At 37.1% G+C, this 27985-nt stretch overlaps 1 protein-coding gene across 7 annotated transcripts; it reads left to right on the top strand.

Annotated features, from left to right (window-relative positions):
• The first annotated feature begins 7111 nt into the window (after positions 1-7111).
• LOC131538730 (gastrula zinc finger protein XlCGF8.2DB-like) lies at positions 7112-26698 on the top strand. 7 transcript variants are annotated; one of them, XR_009270655.1, is made up of 5 exons: positions 7112-7341; positions 7859-7985; positions 15932-16750; positions 21578-21729; positions 25107-26698. XR_009270655.1 is itself a non-coding variant. In XM_058772799.1 (5 exons), the coding sequence occupies exons 2-4, from the start codon at positions 7901-7903 to the stop codon at positions 17521-17523; spliced, it is 945 nt and encodes a 314-aa protein (XP_058628782.1). In that variant the 5' UTR covers positions 7112-7341; positions 7859-7900; the 3' UTR covers positions 17524-17527; positions 18505-18644. The 7 variants fall into 7 exon arrangements, 6 of the variants coding, with proteins under 6 accessions (XP_058628782.1, XP_058628784.1, XP_058628783.1 ...); XM_058772799.1 differs by lacking the exons at positions 21578-21729; positions 25107-26698 and adding exons at positions 17483-17527; positions 18505-18644; XM_058772801.1 differs by lacking the exon at positions 25107-26698 and having other exon boundaries at positions 21578-25100.
• Positions 26699-27985: the final 1287 nt, after the last annotated feature.

Below are 27985 nucleotides of genomic sequence, written 5' to 3'. Positions count from 1 at the left end.
TCTGAAGGAAGAGTGGAGAGGCACAGAATCCATGTTGCTTGAAGTCCAATGTGAAGTTTCCACAGTCAGTGATGATTTGGGCTGCCATGTCATCTGCTGGTGTTGGTCCACTGTGTTTTCTGATGTCCACAGTCAAAGCAGCCATCTACCAGGAAATTTTAGAGCACTTCATGCTTCCTTCTATTGACAAGCTTTATGGAGATGCTGATTTAATTTTCCAGCAGGACTGGGCACCTGCCCACACTGCCAAAGGTACCAAAAGCTGGTTCAATGACCATAGTGTTACTGTGCTTGACTCGCCTGACCTGAACCCCATAGAGAATCTATGGGGTATTGTCAAGAGGAAGATGAGAGACACCAGACCCAACAATGCAGATGAGCTGAAGGCCACTATCAGAGCAACCTGGGCTCTCATAACACCTGAGCAGTGCCACAGACTGATCGACTCCATGCCACGCCGCATTGCTGCAGTAATTCAGGCAAAAGGAGCCCTAACTAAGTATTGAGTGCTGTACATGCTCATACTTTTCAGTTGGCCAAGATTTCTAAAAATCCTTTCTTTGTATTGGTCTTAAGTAATATTCTAATATTTTGAGATACTGATTTTTGACTTTCATGAGCTGTAAGCTCTAATCATCAAAATGAAAATAAATAAACATTTGAAATATATCAGTCTGTGTGTAATGAATGAATATAATATACAAGTTTCACTTTTTGAATGGAATTAGTGAAATAAATCAACTTTTGATGATATTCTAATTATATGACCAGCACCTGTGTGTGTGTGTATATATATATATATATATATATATATATATATATATATATATATATATATATATATATATATATATATATATATATATATATAGCTTTCATTTTCAGGTCAACCATATATTGATGAAAAAAAATAAATAAAGTTTGAATAAGGAAAGCAATAACTTTGCCATAGTATCCTTTCAAATGTTAAAGTTGCCACAGTCATTGTCATGTGCTACCCCCGCCCCTGGAAAAAAGTTCAGACTCGGGATTTTTTTTTTTTTTTGCTTTAACCCCTGATATCCTTAAACACACCCCTCCAACCATTAGATTGCTATGAGTGAGAGACAGAGAGGAGGAGCGCAAAAATAAAATCCCACCTGTAGGAGTCATATTTTTTTTGTGATTAAGCCTGATTTATTTATTATTTTGTATCTCAAACGTTATGAGTGGTGTATATGAGGAAATTTTATGTTAATTCTTGGACTAAACTGTCATGTGAATTTAGTTGCTCCTCCTCCTTTACGCGTCACTATGGCACGAAAGTGCAGGTCATAATAGTCAAGCAGCATTGTTTGGGGGGACAGAGTTAGATGGTGGAGAGCAACAGTTTCTTCAGTCACATGCAATGGTACCGCATTTCACATTCTTGGAAGTTTTATTTTGTAATCTTGTTTGGAAAGTAAACCAGAGATTGTGATCAATAAACCACAGGGTTTTATTGTTACAACCGCATCTCTGGGCGTACTTTATGGACATGTGCATAGACGGGAGAGACTCCTCCTCTAACCTCAAGGGGCTAAAGAAAGTTTTTTAAGACTAGCCATTATACCGCCCTTTGTTCAATATTCCGTTTCAGCTGGAAATACGTCACTACACTGAAATAAAGTCAGCAGCAACTTCCAGTTCACACAGGCTTTAATCACATTATTACCGTCGTGTAAGACTTTTTGCCACATTTTGCGACAGGATACACACATGGCAGTGATCAACCGTTTGACGGCAAATAAAAGAGAATAGCTTCAATAATGCCGTCTGGTTGCCACGTATAGCATGACAAATAATTATCTGCACTTTCGCAGCTTTCATAAAAATTAAAAGTGAAACACCCAAAACTTTATATGGCACCATAACGAAGACGAACTATATGTTTATACGTGAAATTCTTTAGGGGACGTCGGATGGTGTCGCAACCGTACTGTATTAAAGCTTTAGGATAAAAACTTATATTAAAAGCTAACAGAAGCAGTAGAATTTACAAATAACAGCGTATCTAAAAGTATGAGACAACAACAAACAAAAACATACCATTAAAAGCAGTGCTTGCACAGGTTCTGCGCGATCCTCTTCACTGATATCCTCTGCATCTCAATCGGGCTCAAATTGATAAGCAATATAGACGACACCATTGTTTATTATGCCATGGTCTGTCTGAATACTCTATTCTGATTGGCTGGCAGGTGTTGATTTAAATTTGTTTAACCGCACAGGTAGTTCCAGGTCAGTTTAATCACGTTCTATATTAATGTGCTTCCTATAAACATTGGTAACCATAGTAACATACAGTTACGGTTGAATAGTAATACATACGAAAATAACCGTCATTTTTATCGTTTCGGTCAAATATTGCAGCGCAAATATTGTTAACATCTTTAATGTGTGAATGCTGGGAAATGACCATGGCATAAACGGGATAATCAACAGCTAGCTGTGCATTAAACGATTTGAATGCACTTCGCGGAGGCAACTGCTAGTGCGCTGCGCGTCGGGTGGTTCTTTGCCTCCACGTCGTGCATTCAAATCGTTTAATGCACAGCTAGCCGTTGATTATCCCTTACCAATACAACCGGAGCACATGCCGCTGAGCTGAGGGGCGGGACGTTTAGACGCACACTAGAGGCAGTTTAGCCAATCACAACACACTGTGCCAGCTAACCATCAGAGCCCATCGCTTATTTCTGAGGGAAGGGGTTCATAAAAGCAGGAAACGATCAGCGCGTTTATCAGAGAAGGGACAGAGTGGTGTAGAATAAAGGTAAATTATGTGAAAAATTAGTTTTTTTTTTGTTTTGTTTTGAAAACAAAGCATTAACACGTTAGACTGCATCCCTTAAACATAATCAAGCCTAGAAAAAAAGTCAACCACCCCTTTAACATTTCCCAAATTTGCCTGTATTCTTTGACTGTTTTTCCTTGCAGCCTTTGCTCAAAGAAAGCATTTCTACTTCTTGTGACAAACAGCCACATGCTGAGAAGGAAAAACAAGATCTGCTGTATGTCCTCCACTGTTGGTTTTGCTGCTTTTTTCTTCGCGTGCGAATGACGTCGATTGCTACTTTCTGACATACACCACACCTATAAAGTAAGGGTACTGTTGGCAGTGGAAACGCAAGCCAGATCAGGGTTTGCTGTCCCGAATCGTACGGTACTGTACTGCTCTGTGGAAACGAGCCACTAACAAAACAAGAGCTAGACCTTGGGCACACTGATAACACCCGCACAAAAACAGGGACTAAGCAGAACACACACATGCTCGCACACATCTTAGGTATTTTGATTGGATGCCTAAGACATTGTTTATGTTGTTGTATGAATCTATTGTATAAATATGACTCATCTTCCTTAATAAACTTATGTGATTGGTGACATAGACTGCACACACATTCATATCAAGGCCCCACCAGGCCCCAATGAAGGGGATTTTGTGAACCGAAAAGGGGTTCACAGTATAAATGTGCAGGTGAGTTACTATCACAATTCTTAATATTTTAGATGGGTAATATATACACAGTGTATTCCTTAAGTATGCAGTTGATTGACTACAATGTCTTAGATGGTGTGTGACTTGATGCGTCATATCACAAATGTGGAAGCCAAATGGCCAGGATCTGTGCATGACTCGTGGTAAGGAAGATAGGCTCACTGTATTACACACACACACACACACACACACACACACACACACTTATTGTGGGCCTAACAGAACTGCATTTTACCATTGTACAGGTGATTACGACGGGATCCTGGTTGGAGACAGGGGCTATGCCTGTAGGCAGTATTTTATGACCCCAACCCTGGACAACAAACCCGTTACAATGCAGCTCTAGCCAGGACAAGGGCACGCATTGAAATGACCTTTGGGCAACTAAAGGGAAGATTTCAGTGTCTGAAAAGTCTGAGGGTTGCACCTGATGGGGCATGTGACATTATTGTCGCATGTGCTGTATTACATAACATTGCCACCATTAGAAAGGAGAGGACCCCTGTGGTGGAAGTGCAGCCTGATGATGACCTCCAGCCAGTGCACTTGGATCAACCTAGTGGCAGAGCTGCACGGGACAGGATTGTGGAACACCATTTTTGAGAAGAACTTAAAAAATATATATATATATAGTTATGCAAGGTCAGCAGTACTGTTCTGTGAAATGGTGTTTTAGTACTTGCTCTAAAGTTCCTTTTGCAGCAACTCTATTTGTAGTGCAGTTTTCTTCTTCATTAGCTGTTGGAGCTCTATTTCTCCCCTCAGTTTTTGTTTTTTTAAATCCAAATATTCAACCTTATGCTGCAGGCTACGTTTATAGAGGGAACAGATGTGCCATTTGCAGAGAAAATAAATTGGACTCAACACATGCCACAAAAAAACAAAACATAAATACTAAACTGATATGCAACACTGTCCACCTCTGTATCACTTCTCAATGCAGACTCCCTCTCTGCAGGCCTCTGTGCAGACTCCTGCAACTCAAATTGCTGTCAAAAACAAAGTACATTAGTTGATACAAATTTATAGGGTGTATTATATAGTGTGTTTTTATGTATAGTTATGCACTTACAGGTACTTCCTCCAAAGGACACTCATCCGAGAGGGTCTCTTCACTGTCCTGTGCAATGAAAATAAATGGTATCATGGCAAAGTGATAGTGTCTCCACTATTGAAGAAAAAAAAAAAAAAAAAACAACTTTCATCACAATGAGGTACACAGGAAAAGACATTTTTTCCTTTACTCAAATTAGGTTTAACTGCCTTCCTTTCATGTCAATGCAATTCAGCACTACTCAAGATTTACCAGTTGAAGAGTGTAGCTGACATTTGGATTACACCAAATGCAAGGTAGCTACCAATTATTTTACAGTAGTCTATACAAAGAGAATTAAAAGCCTCTTTACCAGTAATGAAATTGCCAACCCTCTCTCCTGGCTTTTGCAGCCTTTGAGGTGTTCCATGGCATTTTTATTAATTCTGGAATTCGCCATAGCCCTCCACATCAAGAGCTCTTGTTCTGCCGCTGAGGAAAAAGTGGGCACACTCTTTGGCCATCGTGGGCAACCAATAACAGCGTTGCTGATCAGTGTTTCTACTATCGATACATATCCCCTTTTAAACCAGCGCATGAACGCACAATGATCTCAGATAACTCAATCCAGCCATACTAATCATCAACAACAGGTGCGTTCGAAGAACCTAATTAGCCAGATAACGAGTAGCTGGATCATATCATCTCGCATGTGTCTTTTGATCTCAGATGTAATAAGCAATGTACGAAGAACGGGCCCCAGTTCATTATCAATCCATGGTGCCCTCGTATTCTTCACTGTGTGTTTTTTCATAGGTGCATGTTTATCCACCAAAGAATAAAACAGTCTTTCAAAAGCTGCTAATGCATCATCAGGATGACCTTCCTTGTAAACGTCAGCCCAACATATATTATTTACATCTTCACAAAATCATTTCTGACAAAATTTCCTATATGACCTTTTGTAAATTACTTTTGGTCTTCCTTTAGGGACCTTTGCTTTTCTAGTAATTGCTATTATATTATGATCACTACACCCAATAGGAACAGATACACCCTTAGAACACATTTCCACAGCATTTGTATAAATATGGTCTATACAAGTAAATGTTCTCTCACCAAGACTATACATGAATTCTTGTTGGTTGATTAATAACTTGTGTTAAATTACATGCATTAATTACATTCACCACTTTAGTCTTTAAGGAACAAACCTGAGACATCCTATTAATATTTAAGTCACCCATCAAGTAAATTTAATTTCCAATATCACATACATTATCAATCATATCACATAATTCACTTAAATAACAACTATTTGCACATGGTGTTCTGTAGCAACAACCAACAAATAATGATTTAACAAATGGCAACTGTACTTGTAGCCACAGAGCCTCTACATCTACAGGCATTCAATCTTGTCTTATTTTTACTGGAATATGATTTTGAATATATATGGCAACCCCTCCACCATATTTATTTCTATCTTTCCTGTAAATATTATAACCATTTATATTTACTACATCATCTGAGAAAGTTTGATCAAGATGTGTCTCTGTTACTGCCAAAGCATGAATATTATTTGTAATCAAAACATCAGATATTTCAACAAGTTTATTCCTAAGGCTACAAATATTAATATGAGCTAATTTTAATCCTTTCCTTGGTAGCTTGATTGATGCTGACATGATTTAGAAAGAGAAAATTCGTAATTTCATCCAATTTCATAAAGCTAACTTAAGACAGCCATAAACCTACTTTGATTTCTCATTGCTATCATTTTTAACTTTTGATGCTGGATATGTGATTAATTTATCATAACGAAGATAGGCTATCTCTCCCCTCTCTCTTGCAGCTCTCAATTCTGGCATAAGCTCTTTCCTCCTTAAACGCACATGTTCCAGGAAATCTTCATGTTTATGACAATATGAGGAGCATTATGCACTTTCTGTTTGCATATATCACAACCAAAAATAAGAAATACATTGATATAAATAAATAATTCTCTTTCTTATATTGAGGTGTGATTTGGCACTACATGGGATGTAAATGAGCAACTGTATTGATCTGATGTGTTTGAATCTATTGTGTTTGTAACTGATGGGTCATATAATATGAAAGCTGCTCTTCACCTTCACCCATACCATCCTCTTCATGTGGATCTACAGCACCAGATGCCCTGGAAAATAATTAACATGAATTACAATGTAATGTTTATTTAAGGAAACCAGCAGAGCTTTCTGTAGAGTTCAGTAGGTGTCGCTGCATAGGCACTTAAAAATATGTGAAATACTCTATTTTTGGTATTGAAAAGATTATATTTATTCTTATTTTAAGTATATTTTAATGTGTTTTTAATTGCTATATCTTCTACTGATTCTTGAAAGATCATCGTTATACATTTTATTCATATTAAAAGGAATTTTAGACTAAAATGAGCTGTATATGTCAGCATTTTTAATATTAGGAGGAAAAAAACACTGATTCTTATATGCATTTACTTAAATGCATGTATGAACACATGCACTAGCTATTTTTAACATATGCTTTCTGCACCTAAACATTACAGCTGTGACTTTTAGACAGAATCTCACATCCCTTCATGAGTTCTTAACTATTTTCAGGACATCATGCATTTAGTTATGTATTTCACCAAGAACTGAACTATGAATTTCTCTGCTATATACGTATTTTGTGATTTTGAACGGGACTTTTATTTTGGTCTGGTGATGAGACGTCAGAAGGCTGCGCCGCGCTCGCGCGTCTGTTGTGATTCGGCTGAAGAAAGGTTTGTGTTTTTAAGCATTTAAAGTGTCGAAACAAAATGTTCAAGCGGTTTTGTAGTTTTTACAAGCGGTGTAAAGTGGCATAATTCTATTGAATTACTCTTATAATACTTTAGGTGACATTTATGAATGTTAGTTTGTGTAAATAAAGTGATCCGCACGTGAGTAAAAGCTGCGTCTCGCTTCGCTCTCTTTGCATGCATCAGTTCATCAGTGATGAGAGAAACTGAGCTTTTCGAAACTCCGAGTTAATGGAATCAATTGCATCACAAAACGATTCAGTGATTCAAAGCTCTGGAATCACCGCTCGCTGAACCTGCTGCTCAAAACAGTGTAAATGCAACTAGAACAACACAAACATGTGTAATGATAAAGCAAGGTTTTTTTTTTATTAAAGTGGAACCTGTTAAACCTAAACTCAGTATGTAAATCATGAATTCCTAAATAACTATCTGTATAGTCTGTGTGTGTTTCTTTATTAATATGCATCTCTAATTTTGAGCTGTTTTGTTTTTTCAGGCCAAAGTCCGTTCACTGACTACACTTGACACTGTTATAAAGATGGCTTTTATTAAAGAGGAGAGTGAAGACATAAGGATTGACGAAACATTCAGAGTCAAACAGGAAGAAATAGAGGAACAAACAGGTTGGTTTTCATTCTCAAAGATGAACTCACTCATTTGATCCTTATTAAAATGTCCAGCTCTACAGAAATGAATGATGTTTTTGAAGAATGTCATATGATTGTCCAAATTGAAGTGGTTTTATGTGAAGCGGTTTCATTGAGATCGGACAAATGCTAATGCTGGCTTCTAGTGAACCTGAGAAGATCCTACTTTCAAGTTGGGCATTTGTTATTATTGGGAAAAACACTGTGCAATTCCTAGACAAATATTTTGTGTAACATTAAACCTGATATCAATTTCTGAATTGAAAACCATTAGTTTCTATCAGATAATTACGCAACAGTGGCTTATCTGTACTGCACCAAAATATTCATCCACTTGAAAACAAAAACATATTGAATTAATCTTTCATTTAAATCATCAATGTGTTCATCATTATTTAACATTTTTCCAAATTACTAGACTATGCCAAGTTAAAGCAAAGTAGTTATATGTAAGGGATAATCAACGGCTAGCCGTGCATTAAAGGACTTTAATGCACGACGTGGAGGCTAAGAACCACCCGACGCGGTTGATAGCCGTTGATTATCCCGCTTATTCCATGGTCAATTGGTCATTTGCCAAGTTATAGACAAGTTAAAACTTGTATTGCTCTTTGCAGCGCAATATTTGACCGAATGGGTAAAAATTACAGTTATTTTCGTCAGTTATGTTCGTTAGCGCTAGCGTTTTGCCTGCTTCAAATCTGAAACAGAGATGAAATAGTGCGGTAAGACTACATTTATTTGAATGAATTATAGCATGTATTTCAATTAATTATCGATCGATCGAGAGAGAGCGATAACAGTTGTGTGTACCTGCTTGCTGCGTCTCCGCGTTTCTCTACAAACAATGAACGTTACTTCAAAAACAGCAATTTTTATCACCTCATTGCTGGGGAATATAATGTAGTTTTTTTTAAGATCTTTTATTTTAGTAATAAAAATCGCAGGAAAGCGTTGACAAGTTGTGTGTTGCAGCCCAATCTGCGATCTCCGACCTCTCTCTCTCTCTGTGTGTGTGTGTGTGTGTGTGTGTGTGTGTGTGTGTGTGTGTGTGTGAGAGTGAGTAATGCATGTTGGTTAGTGTGCATCAATTAAAGCAGCGCATTAATATGGAACGCTGATTAAACTGACTTTAACTACCTGTGCATTAAATGGTTATACTGCATACCTGCCAGCCAAACAGAATCCAGTATTCAGACAGACCATGGAATAATAATATTTAGTGCATGGCTTTGGCAGACAGGTTGGCTATTGTTAGAATCAACTGTATTTGGGTGGCTCTCCAATGTATTAAGATTGTCACATTGAATCAGTGTTGCCAACTTCTTTAGATGGGAAAGTAGCTAAAGCCAGTTTGAAAAGTCGCTAAATGTTGCAAGATGACGTCACACGCTAATTAGCATATTCATGACGTCATCACGTCATATTGCCTTTTACATTTGTTTGTCTCTCTGTGCTCATACTGTATTTTAATGCAGCTAAATTCTCACTAAAACTGTTTTCCTTTTATATATTTTACTGTTTCTGTTGTCAGTCAACGGGATAAATATGAAATAGTGACTGAAACGCAGCACTTTAAGAATATATAACCAGCTCTCACTTCCAAGAAGTTAGTATGCACAAAAATCCTAATTTATAATTGAGCCGTCGTCAGATGAAATCAAATAAAATACACAAGATAAGACAAGACAAAGACAATTCCTGTTCTGTGATTTCGGCTATATTTGCATGTAAAATTAGAGAAGCAACATAATATCTGTTCGTCCCAATGTCTTTTTGGGGGTAGCCTATAAAGTAAGAAATTAAAGCATATTCAGCTGTAAAATAAACAAATATTATACCAAAAATAACATCTATGATAAGTTAACATTAGTGTTATCAATAGATTTAAAAAATAACTAATTAATCACACATTTTTTATGTAATTAATTGCAATTTAATTGCATACTAATATATTTCTTATCATAATTTCACATTGAATCTCCAAATTAATGTAGAAACAACATAAAGATGGTATATTTTAAATACGGTTTAATGGCATCTTTTACTAAGTAGCCTACTATTACAGGTCTGCGCCTATTATATCAGTGTGCCCTTTTCTCAAATAATGCTGCTTACCTTTTCTGTTTTGTCTGTTTTCCAAGTTGTTGTTATATAATCTATAAAGAAATATCATTTTACTTGTTTGTAACTCAGACCGCTGACTCGTGAGATAACGCACTTAATATAGCGCTGGATGGATCTAATCTCCGTCTCCAGCAAAGTCCCTTTTTAAATAGTCTTTGATCTCCAGAACATTTGCGCGTATTTTCTCAATTTACTTTAATTTATCATGATGTCGTGATTCGTAATTTCCCCTTGAATCAGCACAACATGATAAATTACTTCAAAATGACAACATTTATGTCCAGATGCACATTTTTCCAAGAATACATTAAACAATTCTCAGTCCGGTTGAAGCATATTAAACTCAACACAACAGCGTAATCCCGATAGAACAGGAACAAAGCAACAGAGTCATCTCTTGTTTAATATGCGTTTCCCAGGGCACATTATACAACGTACATTTAGCCTACTCCATCACATTAATGCAAAGGAGAGCAAGTAGAAAATTCAACAATACTTTAATAATAATAATAATGATAGCGAAAAAAAATCACATGGAGAATCATAATGCACAGCCAGCACCAAACGGACAGAATGGCAAAGCTAACTGAACTGTCACCATTTAGAATTAAACAAACTTGTATTTGTGATGACCCGAGCTGACAAAACGGTTAACTGTGAAATGTTTGCGTTTTGTAGAGTACAGTACTGGCAGTTCAAGCATTTTCATAGGATATAATTTGTAAAAAAAAAAAAAAACGTATTCTCGAATTCATTCTTATTCAGTACGGACGCTGTTGTCACCGGAAAAACTTTTACCCTGCAAGCGTCACCGGAAGCCAGAAACGCGGAAGTGTGAAAAAGGCTAATTAATGAAGGCCAGCATCATTGATACCAATAATGTTATTGATATCTCTATTAAATTAATTTTCCAGGGTGGCCGCGGGTCCTTAAAAAGTCTTAAAATGTATTAAATAAAGTTTTGCTTAAAAAGGCCTTAAAAAGTCTTAAAATGTCTTAAATTCAGATTCAGTGGGTCTTAAATATCTTGGTCTCATTACATAAAGTTTCACCAGTCTGACGGACCCAGTGACGGTTTACAATCATTGGACAGACTGAAGATTATCCCCCCCCCCCCTCCCCCCCCTGTAGTTACTGCGTCATCAGAGAGAATTGCGGTAGCAGAATGCAGGTCGAATACCACCAGCTCGCTGACAAGCCTCCTAGCTGCTTTAAATGGGTTAATGCAAGTTTGCTGAAAAATTGCTTGAGGATTTTACTTGCCCGACAGAACAAATAGCCTGATTAAAACTTAAGTGACATTTTATTACATTCGGCGTAAACAGCGATTGATAATGGATAGTGTATTTCTGGTATCAATGTTGCGCTGTTGAGGCTTGTGCTGCCTGTCTCTGTGAGAGACTTATATGGAAAAATCAAATCAAATGAGCATAACAGCAAACATAAAGAAACTCACAGAACGAAAATAGCTCCAAACAAAGATCAGAAATATTGCACATTCTCCAAACAGCACTCGCATGTTTTTTCCTGAACGATTCAGTGCTTTGATTGAATCGGTTGAATTAATAAGTGACTTACCGCCACCTACATACTAAAGTATGCATTTTTCCACCATCATTTCTTATTTGTATATTCAAAAATTTTTATTTAAAACATTAATCTCATAACATTATTGCGGTTGTAAATTTGTAGTGCAAATTATTTAATTTGATTGCTAACAGCCCTGTTGTGTATATTAAATTTCTTCATCAGTTGTAAGAATTTGACATGAAAGATGACGCATACATTTAATGAGGTTAAAAAATATTGGACTTTATGGAGGTAAATATTAAAAACATGCAGATTTAAATATGTAAAAGCTAAATAGAAAACTGATGAAAATATTGCTTCATTTACACCACCAAAAATATTGCTGATGCGGAGCTTTTGAGGGGATATTTTGTATGGGATATTGTCTGCAGATAGTTCTCTATATATCGTAATAATAAATAGAATTTTTGACAGCGCTGATATTTTGTTTTCTTTTTAAATTTAAAAACACATTAAATATTACATTTACATATGTAATATAATGTGTATTTCCTTCACAGGTTTGGTCTTAAATTTTTCATAAGGTGGTATTAAAAAGGTCTTAAGTCTTAAATTTAACTTGTTCATATCTGTAGACACCCTGTTTTCCCTCAATTTTAGCCATTAATTATAGCCATACAACATTACAGTATAATTGAAAGCCATTATTTTTAACACTTAATAGGCTCTGAAAAATTACAACTTTTGATTTAAGTGAACTTGAAACCGTCTTCACAAACTATAAATTGTATATGTATATAAATTAATATTTATTCAAACTACAAAAGTTAATCAGCGACTAGTTTTGCAGATATCTCATAATCCCTTCACATGAGCGCTTGTCAACATTGCCGTCTATTGATGTTGCGGTTTCCGGTAAATTGAGTGTCTTCCTTTTCTTTTTCAGCTGTGAAACAACGGCCCGGGTCAGTGTTGCCACCTTGTGGACAAACTAATTAGAGCAAAAACAATTTGAGGCTTGTGTGCGACTTTTTCCCCGGACCGATTGAAGATGGTTGGCGGGCCAATTGAATAGCTCCCGCGGGCCGCCAATTGAATAGCCCTGGTCTAGACCTAAACTGAAAGAGCTTAAATCTCAGACAATGAAAGCTATTAAAAAGTTTAGAAGTCATACAGGAAAAAAACAATTCTAGGCCAAAATGTTTGTGTCTGATAAAAATGATGGATTTTTTCACAGTGGAAGGTTGCTTAAGTACTGAGGACTTTGCCATTCAAAGCTCAGTGTAATTAGCAGATTTTTAAAATTGACTACGTTTACATGCGCACGAATATTGCGATTATTTCCAATAATCAGAGTAAGGACTTAATCGCATTTTGATGTTTACATGTCAAGAGCAAAGCTCTTACTCCCGTGTAGCATCAGAACGAGTCAGACAAAACTAAGATTCGATCAGGACATCGAAACATGAGGAGCCGAAATTCCAGGAGAACATGACAACGTCGTAAAGATGCCTATCTCCGACCTCTGGAGCAAGCCTAACCAACAAGCCTCTCCCAGAACAGTTTGCAACATTAAGACAAAAGAACACTTATTGATAAGTGTTCAACGCAGGAAGGAGATCGTCACATTTGGGGTAAATAATCAAGATTAATGGTCAAAGAGATGGCCATCACATGTGTTCCACAAGAGAAATCACAAGCTTCTTTAGATTGACTCTTCCCCCACACATAGAAGACAAAGAACCAGACGGAAATCCTTCTGTCCAAAGAACATGTCTTTTGGTCTCCACAGATCTACACAGAGACTTTCTTTTTCATATGCATATAAAATCATCCTAAAAGGAACTTTTCTAGGCATAACACTATATTATGTATGTAACCACACATTAGACTATCATGTTTTAAGCACATATTATGTATGTCTTTCTAATAACTATTGAATGACTTTAAGGAAAAACCACCTAGTCTCGTTACTCATTTTATTCTTTTACTTTAGTTTCTTTTCTTTCCGTTGAGTCTCGTGTTCAAAAGTTAAGTTTGCCGCAAAGTCCAGCTCCGACTGCACCCGCTTCAAACTTCAACCAGCAACTGACTCCAAGACCATCCTCAGCCAACGCCCAACCATTGGCTTCCCAAGACATCACTTCAAAGACTACTGAACTTCCAGCCAATCACCAACTCGGGAAAACCCCTTTCCTGCAACGACGACGAAGACAGAAGGGAATCCCTGTAACACAAGGCAACGCAAGTAAAACAACTCCAGATTCTAACTGAACTGGTGCATTTAATATAAATTTTAGCCTCATTGAGAAACTCAATGCGAGGGTTAATTACGTGATTGATGGTTTGTTCAGGTCTATGCAATAGCACATATTGCTATAAACTTGGGATTTCACATTCTCATTCTCTAAACTCATCCTTTCTCTCTTTCTGCAACGTGTGAATGTGTGAATGCGTGTGTTCATGTTAGATTAGTTTGTCTTAGGTTTATATAAATAAAGTCTTATTTATATTCAAAAGAGAAGTATCTTGTGTTTTGTGCTTACAAGTTAATGTCTTAATCTGCCAATCTTGTTACTGTGCTTATTAATAGTGTGTTCACTATATTTTGGATTTTAATATCCAGTGCAGAGTTGATGTTATACGGCTCGTTCAGTGAATCGCTGCCGACTCAGTGATCAGCCGCAGAACAGTGATTCTGTTCAAATTACCTATAAAATCATAAATGATTCCCTTTGAGCTAAATTAAAATTATATTTATGTATCAAACCCTACACCCATTTACATGCAATTTCCATTATTCTTATTATTCGCTAAGAATTGTGGTTAATTTTTTCTGCCATTATTCACATACCCCACTGGACAGCACAAATGATGGACTCAGAAAGAGCAGTGTTACTGGTCGCTGTTTTAATCTATTTACGTCTAATGCATAATGATTTTGTATCGCTGTATTCCATGCTTTTTCGGCGCCATGATAGAAATATGATGGAATTTGTTTGCCTATACGCTGCCGTCGCATTCTGTTCGTCCTTTCTGGATGAGGGTAAGGAACAGAGCAACCTGATCTCACAGAATTCCGTGTAATGTTCACGGACTTAATTAACCCCGAATCTGTGGTGGCATCACGGAATCGCCGAAAATTCCGTGATGGGCTCACAGAAGGCATCAGCCGTGGTCCATGCACGGATTCACTGGTTTCCGTGCGTGGAGCACGGCTGATGCCTGTCACTGACTTACATTGGTATCACTTCTGTGAGCCCATCACAGAATTTTTTCTGTGAGTCCATCACGGAATTTTCGGCGATTCCGTGATGTCACCACAGATTCGGAGGTTAATTAAGTCCGTGAACATTACACGGAATTCTGTGAGATCATGTTGCACAGAGACTGCTGGCAGCTTGTTGTGTTTTCCTCAGAATGCGATGCTTTCTTCCCCTCCATCGTTTCTAATCTCCGTATTATTACAGGTGCGTGTCACGTTATTCATATATGTCACAAGCGCATGCGCACTTTGGTCAGAGCGGCAATACTGCGATTAAGGTGTTTACATGCCTGTGTATTCCGATTAAAATCGGCGTACACCGCCTATGTTAATACGATTATGCTTGCTGTGATTATGAGCTTAATCGTATTATTTAGATCAAAGTATTGCGTTTACATGAGGTAAAGCATAATCGCAATATCGCCAAAATCTCATTATAATCGCATTAAGAGGGTCCATGTAAACGCACTCATTGACTCTGCTCGAGAAGAGATAAGAAGCTTTGCCATGACGTGAGGAAATTAAAGTGTATTACTTGCATAAAACTGAAATAATGTCCCTCGGGAAGCACATACCAGGGGAAAAGCAGAGGACCCAATACTGAGCCCTGTGGCACTCCATACTTTGAAATGTCTATTTATTCACAGTTTCTGTACTATGATGGGGCTTAAATCATGAAAGATACTGTTACTGTATGCAAAAAAATGAACGGTTGACAGGAGACTTTTTTTTTTCTAACATTTTTAAATAAATAACAGATTTGAGATTGGGCTATAATTAAATTATCTTGCTTGAGGTTTGATTATTGCCAATTTTAAAGTTTTTCTGGAACATGTCGTGGAGAGAGTTAACAATAATGAGGAAAGGTTTTGTAATTACATTTAACACCTCTTTTAGTAGCTTAGTGTGTATAAGATCTAGTATACATGTTGGTTTTGATGTTTGTTGCTTTGAGCCATTAAAACTGGTTTTAACTTGCATTTGTCTTTTTTTGCTTTAGGCTTGATGTCACTGAAAAAGGAGAGTCAAGAACTCGATGAAAAGGAAGGTGAAGATCAGTATGAAAAACATGATTTCAAAATTGGAGAAAAATCATTTAGTTGCTCACAGACTGAAAAGAGAAAAAAAAGAGCTTATAAGACAAAAAATAGAAGTCAACTCACCTGCCAACAGTGTGGAAAAAGTTTCAAAAGATTTGGAAACCTTACTTCCCACATGAGAATTCACACTGGAGAAAAGCCTTACACATGTTCTCAATGTGGAATAAGTTTTGCTCTTAAAGAAACTCTTAGAATGCACATGAGAATTCACACTGGAGAGAAGCCTTATACCTGCAAACTGTGTGGAACGAGCTTCAATCGAAAAACAAGCCTTAAAAACCACATGAGAATTCATACTGGAGAGAAGCCTTACACATGCTCTCAATGTAAAAGGAGTTTTGCACATAAACAAAACTTTGATGTCCACATGAGAATTCACTCTGGGGAGAAACCTTACATATGCAAACAGTGTGGAAAGAGATTCATTCGTAACTCCAATCTTAAAAACCACATGAGAATTCACAGTGGAGAGAAACCTTACGCCTGTACTCAATGTGGAAAAAGTTTTACATATAAACAACACCTTAATGTCCACATGAGAATTCATACTGGAGAGAAACCTTTCACCTGCCAACAATGTGGAAAGAGTTTTACTGAACAAGCAAACCTAAATGTTCACATGAGAATTCACACTGGAGAAAGCCCTTTCACCTGCCAACAGTGTGGGAAGTGTTTCACTCAAAAAGGAAACCTTAAAAAACACATGAACATTCACACTGGTAAGAAGCCGTTTACACGTGATCACGATTTCGGACATAAAGTAACACTTTGATGTGTATGATCACACCAGTGTGATTAAAGCGTTCATTGTGCCATATGATTAACTGCTAAATTCACGTCTGCTTTCAGGCTTTGGCTGGTTCTGGACCAGATGCGCTTAGTGCCTTTCATATTTCATAACTAAACATTTTTAGCAAATTTCTTAAAAAGTGTAAATATTTGTATGAACGTCAAAAAGGTCAATATCAAAAGTATCATTATTTTGTGTACCAGAAGCTGGTTTAAGTACAGAACATCTCATCCTCATGGCCTGAACCAGCTTTGCCAGCTCTTGCTGTGAGATGTTACTCCACTATGGTCACATGTGATCTGGCATTATAAGGACGATCAGCTGTCCTTCCTGTCTTTATGTGCAGTATTTACAAACGTTAACAATATGGTGATTGGAGGACGCCTTGATCATAACTGTTTTTTTTTTTTTTTTGTGGCAACGGAGATGAAATGTAAAGGCAGAATTTTTGTGTTTGGAAGTACAACCATTTGATCTGTTTTGCCAGTTAACTATCAGCTATTGGCAAAAATACATGCAGATGGTTTTTATGGGTTGCGTCCGTTGCTGGAGCAGCTCAGAAGGTCCACTGTCATTATACAGTACAAGAGCGGCTTGTAGCGGTGGTTTCACTGACTACTCCTGCTGCTTGTTTTGACATGTGACACTGCTCTCTGCACAGACCGGGACACTACAGATGTCGATTTAAAACATCAACAATGAAACCGTACGTATACAGAACACTACTACACGTTGTCATATGATTATAAAGTAATTAATTTGTTAGAAAGGACAGCAGTATTTTTGCTGTCAAGGCTGAGAGGATGCAAACATTAGCAGCACCTCCAACGGTTAAAACAATGTGACCAAAACACACCTAAGTCCAACCAAAATGTTTAAAGGGTTAGTTTACCCCAAAATGAAAATTCTGTCATTAATTACTCACCCTCATGTCGTTCCAAACCCGTAAGACCTTCATTCATCTTCGGAACACAAGTTAAGATATTTTTGATGGAATCTGAGAGCCTTCTGTCCCTCCCACAGACAGCAATGCAACTGTAATGTTCCCAGGTAAAACAGTCCATGTGACATCAGTGGTTCAACTACAATTTTGCGAAGCTACGAGAATACTCATTGTGCGCAAAGAAAACAAAAACAACATAATTTGTTTAACAGTTTTCCCCGGAGTTATGTCTTCTGTCATTTTGGAGAGTATCCAAGAACGTAATCAGCGCTGTTTACTTTCAGGGGGAAAATTTGTCATAATGGTTTTGATGCGATAGTCCCGGGTTCGAATCCGCCTTTTGGCAAACTTTTTTCCTCCCTTTTCAAATTTCAAATCAGATCAGAAAAGCATTTATTTTTAATAAGAATGAAGGAAATAATCAAAAAGTTGAAAATAAAGTATCGGGTAGGTGTAGGGAGGGCTTTTGGCCCAATAAGGTGGCATTCATTTAACAATTTGAATTAAAATTTACACTCAATAAGTTATTGTATACTGTTATATAATGTTTTACAATACTGAGGTGCAGATAATGTTTGCGATTAGTATAAATGAACCCATGCCCATTGCTCCAGCCTGCAGTTATTCCTGCTTGTAGAATTCTGTTGTCCTATAAACATACCCTAAATGAATTGATACCTGTTGTCTTGTGCCATTAAGCTGCTATTTTAAACTTTTATTTGTTTGTTTTTTCACCTTAGACATAATGGCATTGAAAGAGGAGAAAGAAATACTTGATGAAACTGAAGAGGAAGATCAATATGAGAATCTTAAAGTCCACATAAGAATTCACAATGGAAAAAAACCTTTCACCTGCCAACAGTGTGGAAAAAGTTTCCCGCAAAAAAGAAATCTTAACAGGCACATGGAAATTCACTCTGGGGAGAAGCCTTTTTCCTGCCAACTGTGTAGAAAAAGCTTAACTTGTAAAATAGATCTTGAAAGGCACATGAGCATTCATACTGGAGAGAGTCCCTTCACCTGCCAACAGTGTGGAAAATGTTTCACTCAAAAAGGAACTCTTAACAGGCACATGGGAATTCACACTGGAGAGAAGCCGTTTTCCTGCCAACTGTGTAGACAAAGCTTAACTCGTAAAATAGATCTTCAAAGGCACATGAGAATTCACACTGGAGAAAAGCCTTACACCTGCTGTCAGTGTGGAAAAAGATTCTGTCAACATGGCAACCTTATAGTCCACATGAGAATACACAATGGAGAAAATCCCTACACCTGCCAACAATGTGGAAGAAGTTTCAATCATAAAGGAAGCTTTAACAGGCACATGAGAACTCACACTGGAGAGAAACCTTTTCCATGAATTTACTTTTGTAACACTATCTGCACCTTGGTATTTCAGCATAAATAAAAGTATATGGACTTGTCTTACATTAATGTAGACATGTATTAATTCATTAAAGGGGACCTATTGGGTATTTTCAAACATGGTTCTGAGTGTGGTTTGCGTGATTTTTGGCCCGTTTGTGGACACTCCAATCAATCTCAGACCCCACAGAAGCAAATTTAACCGAGACCAACTCGGGAGGTTGTCTTTTTGGCAGAAGGTATGGTTCGCTAAAAACATGGTTTGTGAATGAAAATCGGCCCGGGCTCACTTGATTTGTGAATTCCGATGTAGTTTGGTCATCAGATGACTCTGTACAAATCAGCTGTTCATAATGGCTGCTGCTTCTGGCAGATCTCTACAAACTATTTGCTCACAACGTACAATCACTTATTTTAATTTCAACCGCTTCCAAACTGCAAGAGAGATACAGCTGTGGTGCCTTGCCAGTTTAACGATTTTAGCAATCCTATAAGATCACTGCATGTCACACTGTGCGACATGGAACTAATAAACTTGGCTACGACGTGTGTGTGTGTAGACGGTACGATGATGACAACTGTTGACTCGTATGATACGATGCACGTTACTAGAAGAATACAAAATCATCAGCATGCGCTAGTGGTAAACAAAAAGAGCATGTTAAATTCATCTCCACTCTCCACGCCGTCTGGTGCATGAGGCAGCAGCAAGGGTCCTCCACTTCGATCGGGAAAGGTCTGCAAGCTGAGATATGAACACGGGCGCAACTGCGCTACATGTCGACGCGCTGCCCATGAGGCTGTTGGCGCCGACAACCAGTTTAAACTTTTTGATATAGGCTACAGTTTTACCAGCAGGCACATCCCAGCTGGGGTACTGAATTACACTTAGCATCTATTGTGTTTAAACTGTCAAAAACACCCATGGTTCACAAAAACACAGTTGAATTTGTCTCAATCAAATCTCCCCATGAAACCAAACTTGCAAAAAAACAGATGCCATGCAACAAAACAGTTTCTAATCTGAAGAGAAGATCTCAAAGAAAACCATTTTCACAACTTTCCCTTCACCCATCCTTAAGCCCCCAGCCCATTCTCCTGGGCGTATGGCCGGGGTCACTGAAAGTTGATTTTGGCCCTGTTTACACTTGGTTTGGACATTTTAATAGCGTGGAATGTTTATTAACCAAATTTGTCAAAGATGTTGTCTTACCAATCAAAACTATTAATTTCTAATTCAAACAGACTTTCTTTACATGTCAGTATACCAAACCTAATTCTATCTGCTCTTTGAATTTTAAATTGTTATTGTAGTTTCGTCAGTTTACTGACTGCCAGTACCATATTATGGTCTGATAAACCTGTAATTAAATTATGTTTTTATGATCTGCTCTTTTCAATTGATGAAGATGAAGTCTATTAGAGTTCTAGTAAATCTAAATTTAGATGTGATGGTATAATAGGTGTTGTTTCCCATTTTTATCAGCCCAATTTATATTATATTATTATCTGCATAAAATGTAGTTTCAATGGAATCGTCAAACATTTATAATAATTTTTTTAATTTCCTCAAGAATATATAATAACTTGTAGATAGACAGATAGGTAGATATAAACACACACACACGAGTGTATAATTCACCAGTTCACAATAACTATGTATTTTAATACGTATTTCACTAAGAATAAAATATCTCTGACCTGTTTAATTAATCGTATGTGTTTTCTTTATGTAAATGCTTATTAAATAATTTGAGTTGATGCAGAGGCAGCAGCGCGTGCACAGGATTTTTATTTTGATTTGGTTATATGACATCATAAAGCGGCGTCCCTGCGTCTGTGTTTCAGCTGAAGAAAGGTTTGTGGTTTTAAATTTTTTTTAAGTGTTTAAATCGATACAACGCGGTCTGTCTACTTTATAGTTTTTACGAGCGTTGTAAAGTTAATTTATCAATACTGAATGTGACATTGTAATAGTTTATCTGACATTATGAAGGTTATTGTGAGTAAAGCGCGTCCACGCGAGAAACAGAAGATGTGCGTCTCATTTCGCTCCCTGTTATACTGAATCATATTATCATAAACACGGAGTCATTCAGTGATGGAGAAACGGATCTTTTCAAAACTCCAAGTCAATTGAATCAATGCTTCACAAATGATTCACTGTTTTGAATCGCTCGAATCACGTGCTGCTTAAAAACACAAACACGTGTGATGAACTTTTACAAACAATAGCAATATTAAAATATTAAAACTAAATGGTAATTGTCTGTAATTTGTTCTTTTATTCACTTGGTTCAGTTATTTATTGTTTTTTTTTATTTTTTGCCATTTAGTACATATAAGTCCATTAACTATCACTCTGACTGACTACTGAACTAGGAGCTGACTGAGACACAGAAATTTAGTTTGCATTTATTTTCTTTCTGTTATTCTCATCTTAAACAGGAGAAAGTGTTCAAACACAGAAAAACTGCTGAAGCGACTGAGATCCACGCGACACACTGTTATAAAGATGGCGTTTATTAAAGAGGAGAGTGAAGACCTGAAGATTGAAGAAACATTCAGAGTCAAACATGAAGATACTGAGACACAAACAAGTAAGTATTTGTGTATCTTAATCATTTATTTCCATATACAAGCAACATAATTTAAATTACATCAGTTTTACAAAGAGCAGATTAACAAAGCATGAATAACATGATATCCACCTTATGGCGCTTTTCCATTGCATGGTACGGATTGGTACGCCTCACTTTTAGGGGGTTTTCTACTGTGTACATTACCTAGTACCTGGTACTTTTTTAGTACCACCCGTACTGATACAAAAATGTGACGTGTAAAGATCACTGATTGGTCAAGAGAGAATTGTCACAGCCTTGCTTTAAACCAGGGCTCACAGAGTGGTTTAAACCACTTGTGGGTAACAGAGTGGGACAAGGTAGGTCGCACAAAGTCAATTGGCTGCAGCTAAATTTGCGTTTCACTGATGCACACACTCACACAGTTCAGTCTAGGGCTGCACAATATAGGGCGGCATTTACATGGCTCTCTGGAACAACGTCGCGCAACCCCATCATTTCACCAACAAAGAGAAGTTATCAGAAATCTAATCAGAAATAAATCACTGGAACTAATGCGATCATGATAAAAGCGGCCGTGTCATTGCATGTTTTACTGTTTGCTTAAATATTTAAAGCCAAAGCATCGATGTTTTACAACAATAAGTGCTACATTGAATAATTATTTTGTGTCAGGATAGATAATTAATTAGTCACAGAAATGAAGTGATATTTACCATTATTTCACAAAAGAAAGAGACACGCATAGCTACTTCAGTCGCGTCTGTTTCTGTAGTCACAGTTTAGGTCTACATGACATTTAGAAAGAATGGTCATTTCTTATAATTTTTCCATCAAAAATACAACCATGAGTAGCTTTAGAACTCTCTCCAGTCCCAATATATTATGTTTTCAGTCAGAAGAACAAAGGGAGCTTCGAACAAAAACTTGTTTATGATTTAATGACATATGCTGGAGCTAAATATGAACATCAGGTATAAAGAGAGATTATTGAATGATATTGTAATAGCTATTATATAGGGGTAGTTGTAACCTGAAGGTTGCTGGTTCGATTCTCGCACCGGCAGGAATTGAAGGTGGGAATTGTGAATAAACAGCACTCTCTCCACCTTCGATACCATGACTAAGGGGCCCTTGAGCAAGGCACCGAACCCCTAATTGCTCCCCGGGTGCTGGAGCAAGGCTGCCCACTGCTCCGGGGGTGTGTGGGTGTGTGTGTGTGTAAGAAATTGTATTCACACTCATGCTCCTAAATACATTTTCCAGTTTGTACACATCTATTTTTAGTTGCAAATGCAATTGAAATGCTCTTATAACACACAAAAAGAAGTCATTATGAAAGATTCATTGTGCATATATTTATTGTGTTATAACAGCGCTTTGCGAGATTGTGATGAACTGAGATGTCAGCTTTACTGATTATAAAGGGAGGGCTCTTTGCTCGTATTTTGTCATTCCAAACCATGCATGCAGCAGCCCATGCTTGCTTAATATATGCTTAAATAACAAATATTTTATCTGGAGTGTTAATGCAGGGATGTTGTGGAACTTACGGGATGTTACAGAACTTAATATTTCATGTAAATTTCATAGATGTACTGAAAAAAATCTATATAGGCTACTTTTATGAGGGCTTTTGTGGGTGGGAGCAGGATAAAAAATATGAATGTTGCAGGTGGGAGCAGGACAAGATAACTTTTCTTTCCGTCCCACACAGGTTTTTATTGTACAGTTCAAATGTGTTCTGACCTGTAGGGCTGCCCCCAGTAGTAGACCAAATGTTAGTCAATGAGAAGAGGCTGACCAAATTGTAATTAGTCGGTTAGTCACAGAAAGAAAAAAAACTTCACTGGAAATGGCAAAGTGGCAGTCTGTGAGACACCCAAACCATCTCCATATAAGGGCTTTCCACATTATTAGTCTGAGAGATGTCTTTTGTGGTTTCAGTTTTTCCTACATTTGTTTGTAAATTTAGAAGAAACTGTAGTATATAAACTAAAAAAATAATTTGTTTGCAGGGTTCCCACGGGGCCTTGAAATCCTTGAAAGTTTGTGAATCTGATAAGAAAGTTTTTGAAAATAAACAAACATAGATACAGGTCCTTGAAAATTCCATATTATTCCCTCCGGTCCGCTAATGTGTTATTTCGCCAACACTTTGTGCACACTAGCTTGTTTGATTTACGTTGCACATTTATGCGTTACGTTAAGTGTTTCCTATGTGAGGTACTTTGTGTTGTTTGTTGCTATGACGTTCACACACACCCGAAACTACTAAGATGGTACCTCAACATTTCACAGACACACCGTGAAACATTGCAAAAATAGGCTGAAACGTGATGACTGGAAAATGCAAGTTTCAAGATATTTGGCTCACCAAAGAAGATTACAAAGAATGGCTTGCCAGAGATCCAAAGGATGTAATGTTGAATTGCTTTGCTTGTTAAGATAATGTAAAGCCACGAGGCAAGAAAAACTTAAAAGCATATTCATATATCTTAAAACTTCTGGTTACATGAGCCTAAGCTCTTTTCAATAAAATCCATGCAAAAGTTAATATCAGATCATTTTAGAATACAGTGTAGTATGTACCAAATATTATTCAATTTTATGCAGAACAGAAATACGACAAATATCAGATTTCTGTCATATGGCCAAAAATAAATGCAAAAAAAAAAAAAAATTGCTTTTTTGCATAGCTGTGTTTGACACATGAAAACTGTAACAATGTATCTTACAAGATGAGGCGATGTAATCTTTGCTCTCACTTGAAATGTGTCCCCACATTAAGTCCTTGAATTTGAGGGTATTGGACCTGGAAAGTCCTTGAAAGGTCCTTGAATTTGAAGTTAACCAAGGTGTGGAAACCCTGTGTTTGTGAAAATGTTTGTACCCTGATTTCACACAAGTTTGCAAGTACTTTTGTTAATCAAATGAAACCCAGTGTCTTTCAAGGGAAACATAGCAAGCATAAAAAGCAGAAGACCTAATACTGAGCCCTGTGGCACTCCATATATGTGTTTGATGAGATGTTTCTACATTTACACAAGCAAAGTGGTAGCGGTCAGTTATATGAGACATAAACCATGCTAATTATTGTCCACAAATGCCAAAATAATTCCAGCACAGATTCTAATGAAAATGGAAAGTTTGAGATCTGTCTATAACTGACCAGTTCTCCTGTGTCATGCTTTTTCATAAGGGGTTTGATAACTGCCAGCTTATTTGGGACATTTCCTAAAGAAAGCAAAGATTATAGGCAACATCCTTTTAAGTAGCTTAATGAGTAGTATTTAGTATACACATTGTTGGTTTTGCTGGTACATGTCTAAATGTATTAATGTCTGTTGCTTTGTGGAGTTAACTTGTATTGGTCTTTTTTTTTTTTGCTTTAGGCCCAATACCGCTGAAAGAGGAGGGTCAAGAACTGAATATAATGGAAGACAAAGTTCAGCATGAGAAACATGATTTCACTGGCAAAAATAGTTGCTCACAGATTAAAAAGACCACACCAAAAAAAGATCAAAAGACAGGAGCTGGAAGTCATTTAACCTGTCAACAGTGTGGAAAGAGTTTTGCTAACAAAGGAAACCTTGAAGTCCATATGAAAATTCACACTGGAGAAAAGCCTTACACATGCCCTCAGTGTGAAAAAAGTTTCATTAATCAAGGCGACCTTAAAAAGCACATGATGAGAATTCATTCTGTGAAGCAGTCTTTCACGTGCTCTCAGTGTGGATCTAATTTTAGACGTAGAATATCTCTTACTAACCAAATGAGGACTCACGCAAGATCACAGTTTTATATGTCGTTAGCGTGGAAGGAGTTTCTCGGACAGGAAACATTGTAAGAATCATGTAATCATGTAACTCATCGAAGCCTTTCAATTTCCATCACTGTGTAGAAATTTGCTCAGACGAAAGCAAACCTTAATATTCACATGAGAATTCACAGTGAAGAGAAGCCTTTCACTTGCTATCACTGAGAAGAGTCCCAGATCGAAAGAAAACTTCACATAAGGCGTCACACTGAAGAGGAGACATTCACTTGTCTTAAAGCAATAGTTCACCAAAAAAATGAAAACTCTCATTTACACTCAAGTTGTTCCAAACCTGTATGAGTTTCTTTCTTTTGTTTATGACCCTCTAATTGGATGTAACCAGGTGCACTGATTTCTCACCTGAAGACAGGCATCTTTTGAAATAGTCCACAGACGCTGGAAAGTGTTTGTTTTTGTGTAATTGAGATAGTGAATCTGTGTGTAGTAGAAAAAGTTAGCAAGTAGTTACATTCTGGTGTAGAGTGATTTTATTTCTTTTTTCTCTCTAGTTCTTGTTTGATTAATTTCTTTTTTCAAGAAGCTGGCAGACATGTATGGAGGAGGAGAGGATTACTATATCTGTTTTCTGTGCAAATGTTTTCTTGTCATGTGATTCTCTTTAAATGACTTAAAGACATTCATTAGTTGCACTGATCGTGAATTGGTCAAGGAGCAGTATAATACAGTTCAGGGTTAACGTTTGCCCAGTATTCTGTGTATTTTGTTATGCAAATTTAGATAGTTCCAATGTGTGTAATAACATAGGTATAAATTATATAGAGCGATATCACGTGGCTATGAGTATGATTTTGCATTTATACTACAGTTCAACGGCACAAGTGTAAATAAATAAGAATTGAGTGTCTTCAAAATGATTTTGTATGCAGAACTACATCCTTCTGCCACAGACTCAAATCTCAAAGCTTATTACTGTATTAAAAGTTCACTGTATTATGTAGAATATTATAAAATGGTTAGTTCCAGTCCTTTATTGTGATTGGTTAATAGCTGTGTTTAAAAAAAAAAAAAAAAAATTAAAGTATGGCTTTAAAAAAAACAAAACTCTTTCTCCTTATTTATTCCTTCCCTTGCTAGCTTGTACTTATTTAAACAATGCCTGAGACTTGGTGTTACAAGCACTTCGTTTGTCGGATTGCCAAGATGAATCGCTTTATGTATTCCCCAAATTGTAAGTCGCTTTGGATAAAAGCGTCTGCAAAATGACTAAATGTAAATGGCTATGACCGATTCACCCAACTGTTCTGTGAATCACTGCGCAATACATAGCATCAAAACTGTTCCATGTATTATATTAGCAAGATTAACTGTTTATTATTTATATAATGAATCATGAGTGACCCCTGCTGGTGTTATGTTGCATTGTTCACCATCCACCGCACCGCACCGCACCGTTGTGTGGTAACTGTTTTATAAAAGCAATAATGTACTCGAGGCATGCTGTATTGTCAATAAGTCACGGCTGAAGGGGTTGCAGTAACCTCCGTGAAGTTGGCACCCCATAAAAAGAAATAATCACCAAAACTATGCCATTTGTTCGTGCTGATTTGTGCCGCAAAAACAAACGTTTATGTTGGTTTGGTGTTTGAGATATTAAACATTATTTTTTTTGACCGTGTGACATCACTCTCCACCCCATGTTGCCCAAATCACTCCAAATCAGCGCAGTTCGTTTTGTGCCGTTAAGACAAACGCTGTATCTATTTTCCTTCTTTAGATATAACCAAAATGTTTTCGGGAGCTGTGACATCACTCTGCACCCCAGTTCGTCTAAGTCTCTCCAAACCGGTGTCATTCGTTTGTGTCCGATTTGTGCCATTAAAAGAAACGCTGTAACTGACTGTTTCTTTTATATAGCGAAAATAAACCTTTTTACGAACAGTGACGTCACTCTCCACCCCATACAATCTAAATTGTTACAAAATGGTGTCATTCATTTGTGCTGGATTTGTGTCGTTTAAATGAACATCAAATATATTTCCCCTTCTTAGAAATAAACAGAATTCGAGGCAGTGACGTCACTCTCCACCCCATGCCGTCCAAATCTCTCCAAACCGGTGCAGTTCGTTTGTGCTCGTGTTTTAATCTCCTTTGTTATCATTATTCACCTTTCTTTCTTAGTCTGACTTTATCTGATGGATTAATCTAGTTTAGTTTACTGTGTTAACATCTGTTTGCTTGATTGATAGCCTATGAAGCCTTATTAAAGTGTCGCCTGGTAGGTTTGTTTTAAATGTTTGCCTATTGCTTTACACACAATGCTAAAATGATAAAATAATATATATCATCAATGACAACAATTACTGTGGTGAATGTACAAATTTAAATTAATTTCGAAGAACAATGGAAGTGTTTAAACTGATATGTCAATTAAAGAACAGATCAACTAGAAAAAAAATGAAATGTACAAATAACAATTACTGAAGAAAAAGAATT

The sequence above is a fragment of the Onychostoma macrolepis genome, chromosome 04, assembly GCF_012432095.1.
Source record: "Onychostoma macrolepis isolate SWU-2019 chromosome 04, ASM1243209v1, whole genome shotgun sequence".
Lineage (NCBI taxonomy): Eukaryota > Metazoa > Chordata > Actinopteri > Cypriniformes > Cyprinidae > Onychostoma > Onychostoma macrolepis.
Note: the sequence above shows the minus strand (reverse complement) of the source record. Positions and strands in the feature narration are given on the sequence as shown.